Raw genomic sequence first — 9,948 nt, 5'->3', positions numbered from 1 at the left:
AAATGCATGTCAAAGATACAGTTAACTTCTGTGTTCATGTTCTCGTGATGCTAATTGGCCAGCTAACCAACTTCAGCATTACCAGCTAACGTTATCTGTATAGCTCGCTCGCTAAAATTAGCAAAAAAGTAGCTAGCTACCATCCACTTACATTGAATGAGCCGACTCGCCCATCCAAAAAAACGTTTAAAAATGGGGGATTTCTAGACTTCTATGAGTGCTTTGATCTAGTCAGCGGATCCTATTTGTCTTTATAACAAATTAAGTACTCACAAGTAAAAAATCCTTCCAGCCTCTACACCCGAGGACTGACACTGACAGAAAGCACACTAACAGCACTTGTCATGTGTGTTTACAAGCCATGCCTGTGCTCTGACGTAAGGAGGCTGTGCACTCCCCTAGCCTTGTCGTCCAGTAAGTAGCCCATGGTGTTCTCCTAACTTTTGGTGCTGTTCTGTTCCATAAACCACCAAACACAGTGAGTTTTGGATACATATTCCATTTTCTTTGGTGTACAAGGAAATGTATCTGTACAAAAACACAAGTCTAGAGAAGGAAGTTACTCAAGAAAATGTGCCGAATTCTAACCGCTGTCTTTGACTTCATGTTTAACAGGATTATTGCAACAGTAGTGGAGCAGTAACTTGTCGCAATATACAAGAGATGTAACAGAATGTGTGTCCCCACAGAACATTCCAGATAGATATTGCAGTTTATGCAGTATACATTTATTGGCAGACAAATAATATTAGCTGGACAGCATTAATTTTATGTTTGAAAACACATTTCAAATCTTACATTTGCAGGGATTTGTTAGTGTAATTAATTGTTCTTGTCTTAGTTCTCGAGCCTTGTATGTTGGCCTTTTGCAGTGCAGTAGGATAGGCTTTGTCCCAAACGGTGCTCTATTCTCTATATAGTGCACCACCTTTGGTCCTGGTAAAAATAAGGGCCCTATACAGGGATAGTGCTCTGGTAAAAAATATCACTATATAGGGAATAGGTTGCCATTTGGGATGTACATCTTGGTCTCTTGAAGCGCAGTGTGATCCATCTCCAGCAGGGGGCAGGGTAGTTGGTAGTTCAGGGTCGGCAGCGCTGGATGAAGCGGGGGTAGAGACACACGTCTCTAATGTGGTGTCTGTTCAGCAGCCAGGTTAGGAACCTCTCCAGGCCCAGCCCGTAGCCACCATGGGGACAGGTACCATACTTCCTCTAGAAGACACAATGTTGACATTATTAAGGAAACACAACATCCAAAATGTCTAACAGATTCTCTATTTCTTTTCATGAAAGTTAGTTCCGGAAACACTAGGGTGTCTAACCTATGACCCCAGCAGCCATACTACAATCGCAATGAAGCACACCCCCTTGTGTATTATTGCTGAAATTAATAAGATTTACAGGTCTGATTTTCTCTTCCTGGATGAGTTCATACCTGGTCAGTGTACCAGTATTAGAGGGTAGATGTACATACCTGGTCAGTATACCAGTAGTAAGGGGTTGGGTCAATGCCTTCCCTCTTGTATCCCTCCAGCAGTTCCTCAGCATCCCAGATCCTCATAGACCCTCCAAGTATCTCTCCAACGTTAGGCATCAGCACATCCACCTGGAGAGAGGAGCAGCAGGAACAACAATGAGGATGTCTTTCAGGGCCCATATTCAAAAGGCCTCTCAGAGAAGGAGTCCTGATCTAGAGTCAGCTCCCCCCTGTCCATATTCATTATTATCTAACAGGACAAAACTGATCTTAGATCAGAACCCAGAGACATTTTGGAATCAGGCCCTTGGTAAGGTTCATGATGGCTTCTCTGAGGTGTGTTTTTTCAGGTCCTGGTTTCCGTGATGTAAGCTCTCTGCTGGTCAGGGACTCACCGACTCAGTGAGGCGTCGGTCCTCAGGACAGCGCTGCATGTAGAAGGACTTGATCTCAGCCGGGAAGCGGCACAGCAGGATGGTCTCACCGATGGCATCAGTCATCAGCCTCTCTGGGGCCTCTGGGATGTCCTGAAACCAAGGAGGGAGAGGGTTTTATAACATCACAGTAACAGGAGCTGGACGAAGAGTAGCTAAACACTGAGCGTACATTCCGTTTTTCTCTTTACATCAGTTTCCTGGACACAGACTAAGTTATGGACTCAAACAGGTTCAACAGAGATTCTCCATTGAAAGTAATATGTAGTCCAGGACTAGATCTGTCCTGGAAACCGGTCCTAAAAATGTCATAAATGTCTTCAAACAACCACAGATCGATCGATACTGTCCAAATATTATTTCTGAGGGAGATGGAGTGATTATAATTGACAAATGTCATTTATTCATAGTCAAATGTACCTCTCCAAACTCATAGTAGGTCCCATCGTCCTTTTTGATGTCATGCTCCTTCAGCCAGATGATGGCATCAGAGTAGTTGATCCTCTTGAAGGGCCTCTTAGGGGGCTTGAAGTCCTGGGGAGGATGGAGAGGAAAAAGACAGGCCACATGAGTACTGTGCTATCCTCATGTTTAGCCTTTCACCACCACACAAGATTCTAAAAGGTCAAGGAAGCTTGAATCTCAAAAAGGAAACATTCTTTCAAGATAAACCTTTAAGAATATATCCACCTCAGTGAACAAGACTACGAGAAAGAGATAAAAACATACAGCTAGAGACAGACAGACATACAGAGAGAAAAAGGGGGGAGAGAGAACTAATAGCTGCCAATGAAACATCAGACGTACAGGGTTGACTTGGTAGAGTAGAGAAGCAGCAGGAGACTTCAGGACTCTGTCCACCACATCACACACCAGATCCTCCAGCCTGCTCAGTAGGTCCTCATAGGTGATGAAGGGGCATTCTGCCTCTATGTGAGTGTACCTACAGAGGGATGGCACATAGTATAACTACATAACCCATGTTAACCGCTAAGGAATTGGTGTCCCCCTGCAGGACGGTTGAGCTAACGTAGGCTAATGTGATTAGCATGAGGTTGTAAGTAACAAACAAAAATCCCATAGACATGTCTGATATGGGCAGAAAGTTTCAATTCTTGGTAATCTAACTGCACTGTCCAATTTACAGTAGCTATTACAGTGAAAGAATACCATGCTATTGTTTGAGGAGAGTGAACAATTATTAACTAGAAAATGTATTAATAAACCAATTAGGCACATTTGGGCAGTCTTGAAACAACATTTTGAACAAAAATGCAATGGTTCATTGGATCAGTCTAAAACTTTGCACATACACTGCTGCCATCAAGTGGCCAAAATCTAAATTTCACCTGGGCTGGAATAATACATCATATGTCTTTCTCTTGCATTTCAAAGTACAAAAACACATGTTCTTTTCCTTGTATTAACTTTTACCAGATCTAATGTGTTATATTCTCCTACATTAATTTCACATTTCCACAAACTTCAAAGTGTTTCCTTTCAAATGGTACCAAGAATTTGCATATCCTTGCTTCAGGTCCTGAGCTACAGGAAGTTAGATTTGGGTATGTCATTTTAGGAGAAAATTGAAAAGAAGGGTTTGATCCTTATTAATTAAACACTAGAACGTGTCTGTTGAAGAATAGGTTGTCAGTGAAACTAACCTGTATAAATAAAAGGTAAATACAAATAGAGGGTGTCCTAAGGTCATGTTTTGCTGTCAGAATGACTCCAAAAGAAAACAACAATTCCAGTACTCACTCAGACAGGTGCCTGCGGGTGCGGGACTGCTCTGCCCGGTAGGACTGTGCGATACAGAAGGTGTCTCCCAGAGCAGGGATACAGGTCTCCAGGTAGAGCTGAGAGGACTGGGTCAGGAACGCCTCCTCCCCAAAGTAGTTCAGGTTGAACAGGGTGGAACCTCCCTCCACCTGGGTCTGCACCAGAGTGGGTGGGGTGATCTTTGGGGGAACAAATACAACATCACAGATTGAAGCTGAAAATATACAATTCAAGATTCATAGCTTCCCACTAACCACGTTTCCATCCACTTTGTGAATAAAGTCACATCACATTAAACAACAAATCACAACAGCTGTGATGGAAGCAGGTCGTTTCAGTATAATTTCATAAATCCAACAGATCATTTGTTAGTTCGACATGGTGGGATCTTTTTGTGTCTGTAAAATGAATTATGTGAGAAATTGAAGTGGAAACGCCTTTATGTGCAAATCCTGATATTAACCATGAAAACAACGTAAACTTGGAGTCACGCAATGATATGTTGTGTGATCCTCCCACTAGGACTCGGGAAACCATGCAGTTTATTAGGCTACAGATTAAATAAGTTATTAACTTCACAGGTTGGTGAAAATACAGTGATCTTGATGCTCCTTTCCAATAAATATTGAGGGTCTTATTCTGGTGACGTGATGATCGACTCTCTATTTAACGCTACAGTTTTATTTTATGATTTATTTTTATTCGGTACGTGAAAACTTAAATGAAAAATGCAGTGATCTTGATGCTCCTTTCCAATAAATATTGAGGGTCTTATTCTGGTGACGTGATGATCGATGCTTGACTGCCGTTTTGACAAATAAAACCATTCTCTCTCTCTTATCCATAATGTCATCATGTAGACTAGCCTACCTGCACTGTATCTACCAGCTGTTGTCTAGAGCTCACCTGTCGCGACCAGAGTAGGCCTGTGACAAAACCATTGGTAGAGATGGAAATACGATGGAAACTTGATTCTTATTCAGTACATGAAAACGTACATTGTGTCATAACACACTGAATTATATCTGCAACAAGTCTGGTGGAAACACACCACTGATGGAAAAATGCGCATATTTTCTTTATGTTAATTATAGAATATTCTGTCGCCAATTGGATGGAAACCTAGCTAATGATGTCATCAACAAATACAATAAGCAAAGATGGAGGTGATGAGGCTTTTAGATACACATGTGCTCCAATACATTGGCATCCTTGTCCTTTACAATGGAGTCCAATGGAGCAGAAAGGTATTTCTATTCAAAACGGGTTGAATGGCTATTTTTACCTTGTAGACACCTACAACTTACCACAGATGAGATAAAATACACATTAAAACTTCTTAAGTATAGGGGGCAGTATTTTAATTTTTGTCTAAAAAACGTACCCATTTGAAACTGCCTATTTCTCAGCCACCGAAACTAGAATATGCATACAATTGTCCGATTAGGATAGAAAACACTCTAAAATTTCTAAAACGGTCAAAATATTGTCTGTGAGTTTAACAGAACTGATATTGTAAGCGAAACCCTGAGGAAAATCCAATCAGGAAGTGCATCTTTTTTGAAACCTCTGTTCTTATGCATCCCTATCACCCATTTAAAGGGATATCAACCAGATTCCTTTTTCTATGGCTTCCCTAAGGTGTCAACAGCATTTAGACAGTTTCAGGCTTTTATTTTGAAAAATGAGCGAGAACAATCACATTGCGTAAGTGGATAGGTGGGGGTTCTCAGAGTGAGTTTTGCACAACAGAGAAAGGCGGCCATTGTTTCTCCCGGTCCTATTGAAAAACCAACACTCCCGGTTGATATATTATCGAATAGATATTTGAAAAACAACCTGAGGAATGATTATAAAAAACGTTTGACATGTTTCTGTGGACATTATGGATATTATCTGTAATTTTCGTCTGCGTTGTCGTGACCGCTCTTTCCTGTGGATTTTTGAGCATAACGCGCCAAACGAACGGAGGTATTTGGATATAAAAATAATCTTTATGGAACAAAAGGAACATTTGTTGTCTACCTAGGAGTCTCGTGAGTGAAAACATCCGAAGATCATCAAAGGTAAACGATTAATTTGATTGCTTTTCTGATTTTCGTGACCAAGTTACCTGATGCTAAGTGTACTTAATGTTTTGTCGAGCGATCGATAAACTTACACAAACGCTTGTATTGCTTTCGCTGTAAAGCATAATTTCAAAATCTGAGACGACAGGTATGCTAAGCTGTGTTTTGCAATATTGCACTTGTGATTTAATGAATATGAATATTTTTTAGTAATATTACTTGCTGTGGCACTATGCTATTCAGCGTTGCTGATGACAATTATCCCGATACCGGGATGGGTGGTTCAGAAAGGTTAAACGAGAATCTTTGCCTCCAACCAAATTACATTTTAATGTTGAATACTTTAGTGCAGGACATTAATTTTTCCTTGAAGAGAAAATTCTCAATTTCAGTTGTGATTTAGTGTTTCCCTTGGTCCTGTGCAGTTTAAAATCAATCAAATATGTGGAAACAATTATTTTTCAATTTAAACTTATTTTTTAGAAGAAACTGAATTATTCAAAAGGTGAGAATATATTTGACTGCATCTGTATATTACTATGTTCTATTTATGTGTTCAATTTATTTTGGTGGTTTTATGCTTCAAAGAGCTCAAACAGAAGGACGTTTGTACAGTGTACCCACTCTTACCTACTGACTCTATTGTCCCCATGGGGAAGTTGATGCAGTGTCATGTTCACATTTAAAGTGCTGTTTAAATACAAAACAAAATTGACTATACAACTTTCATAACAGTTACATACCAATAAAAAGAGACTAGAAAAAATATTATAATAATAAATAAAATATATATATATTTTAAAAAAAGACTAGCTTGCTGGCCTTACAATAGGAACATTAGCCCAGGCTATTTAGGAGGGATATCACACCTGGCACAAATGTTTGTCTAGTTGTGTTTTTCCTGCGGAGGGGTGCCCTATACCTGCGCCCAGAGGAGAGTAGTTCAAAGTCCAGGTAAAGGAGGTGGCTTGGGTCTAAAATGATTTTATGAGCCTTACGGAGGGCCCTGACCTTAAATATCTCATCTGTTTGACTCCAAGTACCTTGCGTGCTGTGGTAATAACCCTTCTCAACATATTCTTACCTCATAGTATCCGCGGGTGAAGAAGTGATCCCTGAAGCACTGTGTGACAGTGGAGCGGATCCGGAGTATCTTGGACACGTTCTCCCCACGGATCATCATGTGTCTGTTGTTGAGCTGAACGTCAACATCAGACTCCTCATTCAGCAGGTTGTCAGCTCCTCCAGCCGGCGCCAGACCCACCAGCTCCCAGAAGTCACAGTGCAGCTCATGACCACCAGGAGCCTGGAGAAGGAGGAAGAGAGGACATCCTAGTCAGTCATAGCTCTAATAATAAAATAACAAACCATCTAATACATGAATTACAGTCAGAGTTAAAAGGGACAGTTAACCCAGAACCAGATTGGGTCTTGTCCTGGTCAAAAAAAAAAAAAAGGTTTGAGTGAAAATATGACAGTTTAATCTGGGTAATTAAAATAAGTAAGTAAGTAGGTGAAGAATCTGTACCTGCTTCCCCTCAGGTATTTGCTTCACTGTCCCATACAGAGCCACTGTGCTTTCAGTGGACAGCACCAGGGCATTATAGCACTGACACTATAATGGAGACAAAAACAAAACTAGTTTTACAAATAATAAAAAGCATATTATTCCATGTTGTAATAATAAAAAAAGAAATTAACACATTTATTTAAGACAACAAATATATATTTTTTTACCAATTTATTGTTGAGAACACACTGCAGGAAACCAGTTCCATCTCTCAGCACAATGAACAGCAGGTTCTTTCCTAGCAAGAGAATGACAATGTGTTCTCAGTCAACTTACCTAGTAAAATAAGGGTAAAATACAAAATAAAGAGAATAAGAAACACACTATGAGCCATGAAGCCCCTCTCCTCTCATCCAGCTGCTCCCCCCAAGTTAGTTTTTGGAGGATTTTTCGTTGTTGGACATAAAAGACTGGACAAAACAGCATGCATTACAATCCTGAGAATATACTGTTAGTAAACAACCTGCACATTATGGGCTAGTTACAGTGCTGTGGCATGCTGACAACTGCTGGGTTAGACACACATTAACCAATGTTCTACAATCCTCACCTTGTTTTCTCATTCGGTGCACCCAGCCAAACACCTTCACTCTCTCCCCTCGGAGAGGCTCCAGCTGAAAGATTTTCACCTGTTGGGAAAAGCTTGATTACATTTCAACACAATGGAAGATAAAGATGTGATTCTTATTTCCAAACCTTTACTTGTATTTAATTTTTTTAACAATACAAAACATACAAAGATGAGTTTGACAGGATGCTGACGAAAGAGAATATAGTGGATCTGACCGTTTTGGGCTCTGGAAGGCTCGAGTCATTCTCAATGGTGATTTTCTTAGCTTCTTCCAGGTTCTTCTCTCGTCTCTCAGAATCCTCTGCCTTTAAATCAAAGTTGAAAATAACTTACATATATAGCAGCTCACATGGGCTACTGCTGCCTGTGAATATTTTACTGATAGCCACAACTGTTTATGGCCAAATACGAGACTGTGTGAATAATTATAATAGTGACATCCCAAAAGAAATCCTATTCTCTACATAGAGCACTACCTTTGACCAGAAGTATAGGAATAGGGTTCCATTTGGTGAAATAGGTTTCCTATATAGGGAATATGGTTCCATTTGGGATAAACTAACTCAGACTATTTCTCCCACTTACCTCTTTTTTGTCTTTGGAGTCGCTCTTCATCTGCTCTCTAGCAAATAACTTCATCACACTTTTCATCTGCGTCTTGGAGATCACTGCCCAACGCTGGAGTAATAGGGGAAACGAAATCATCACGGAGAAACCAAATGAAAGTGAAACCAAACGACTTCGTTTTCAATGCTTCTAACTATGTACCTCTCCTTCCTTCTGAGAGTCCACATAGATGGTTGGGAATGGCTCCTTTCCAGCAAATGTCAAAGCCTTTGAAATCAAATAGTTGTTATAGCAATTCACTTAACTGTGATTGATTCAAAGATACCTAGACATATCAGTTCTGTTGAATGGAGTCATAATTAAACACAAAACATGGTGTACACAACACTGATTCCTCTTACCCTCAATGAGGTCTTGAAAGGCTTCTGCTCTGTTCCATCACCGTCCTGGTCATTTCCTTCTTTGTCAGACACATACATCTCACCTGGAAGTGGAAAGACTCAACACTTGATGCTGAATGTGTTATTTCAGCTAACTAAACCTAGTTTGACATGTTCATTCATGATGAAAACTCCCGTATTCGACACCCCACTATGCTGCCTGTTTCACCCACCCAAAGGTTGGAGATCTGATGAAGCATGACAGTGATTAAACTAGCTAGGCAAGATGCTCGTTAACAGGAGCGTGACACGGACATTTTACCACATGCTTGGGTTCAGGGACGACAGAAATGGAGAAAAAAAGCTCAAATAAAAGCAGAGCTCACACCGATGCGTAGTAATTTAACTAGCTGGTTTTAGCTAACTAGACAGTCAAGATAAGCTTGAGCTATGCAATTATGTATTATTTAAATCATGACATTGGTGCTATGAAAGCTAGCTAGCTAGCAACACCGGTCTGATGCAACACATCGCATTCTTTCAACATTGCTACAATGGCTGTAAATTAGCTAGCCATGCTATCTACTTACCCACTGAGAGTTCGCCTGTGGTTTTCGTTACCTCCTCTGCCATACCCACGTAGAAATTGTATAAAATGTGTATGTTTAATAGATTACTAGCGAGCTAATAATAATACTAAATGAATCTGCCCTCCTGTCCGTCAGTCGCTGGTGTTTGTACTCATGTGTAGGATTATCTGTGAATATAACTTCTGCATAGTTCGTGAATGGTGATTGGTTGCAGTAACTTCCTGCCATTCATTGTAGTTCCACCCTGGAATGATGAAAGGACCATTATGGTGTGGTTTATGGAGAGACCCGGCTAGATATGATTCATGCTTATTTCATTATTAATTCAACCCATTGCATCATGTAAAGAAGCTCGCAAGTTAAGCATTTCACTGTACTGTTTTACACCTACTGTACCCTGTGCATGTGACAATTACAAAAGAAAAGACAAAAATATTGCTTCCATTTTTCATCAATATTATATATATTTTTTAATAATGCTTGAAATATTATAGAACCAATCTTC

The 9,948-nt window shown here is 40.1% G+C and overlaps 1 protein-coding gene across 1 annotated transcript; it reads right to left on the bottom strand.

Annotated features, from left to right (window-relative positions):
• Positions 1 to 706: 706 nt before the first annotated feature.
• Positions 707 to 9,606, bottom strand: LOC129818037 (asparagine--tRNA ligase, cytoplasmic-like). Its single transcript, XM_055873562.1, has 15 exons — positions 9,444 to 9,606; positions 8,875 to 8,957; positions 8,675 to 8,740; positions 8,492 to 8,584; positions 8,122 to 8,211; positions 7,886 to 7,964; positions 7,503 to 7,573; positions 7,294 to 7,380; positions 6,850 to 7,071; positions 3,676 to 3,875; positions 2,722 to 2,857; positions 2,335 to 2,448; positions 1,876 to 2,007; positions 1,478 to 1,609; positions 707 to 1,215 (listed from the first exon to the last, which is right to left on the bottom strand). Exons 1-15 carry the CDS (start codon positions 9,484 to 9,486, stop codon positions 1,084 to 1,086), a joined length of 1,680 nt encoding a protein of 559 aa, XP_055729537.1. The 5' UTR covers positions 9,487 to 9,606; the 3' UTR covers positions 707 to 1,083.
• Between the last annotated feature and the right edge of the window lie 342 nt (positions 9,607 to 9,948).

This window comes from Salvelinus fontinalis, chromosome 21, assembly GCF_029448725.1.
Source record: "Salvelinus fontinalis isolate EN_2023a chromosome 21, ASM2944872v1, whole genome shotgun sequence".
In the NCBI taxonomy this organism is placed as follows: Eukaryota; Metazoa; Chordata; class Actinopteri; order Salmoniformes; family Salmonidae; genus Salvelinus; species Salvelinus fontinalis.
Note: the sequence above shows the minus strand (reverse complement) of the source record. Positions and strands in the feature narration are given on the sequence as shown.

Coding starts and splice junctions, on each gene's coding strand:
- LOC129818037 (XM_055873562.1), bottom strand. CDS start 9,486: ATGGCAGAGGAGGTAACGAAAACCACAGGCGAACTCTCAGTGG. Junction 8,958..9,443: donor CACAGGCGAACTCTCAGTGG/GTAAGTAGATAG, acceptor TTCCACTTCCAG/GTGAGATGTATGTGTCTGAC. Junction 2,858..3,675: donor ACCCGCAGGCACCTGTCTGA/GTGAGTACTGGA, acceptor ATCCCTCTGTAG/GTACACTCACATAGAGGCAG.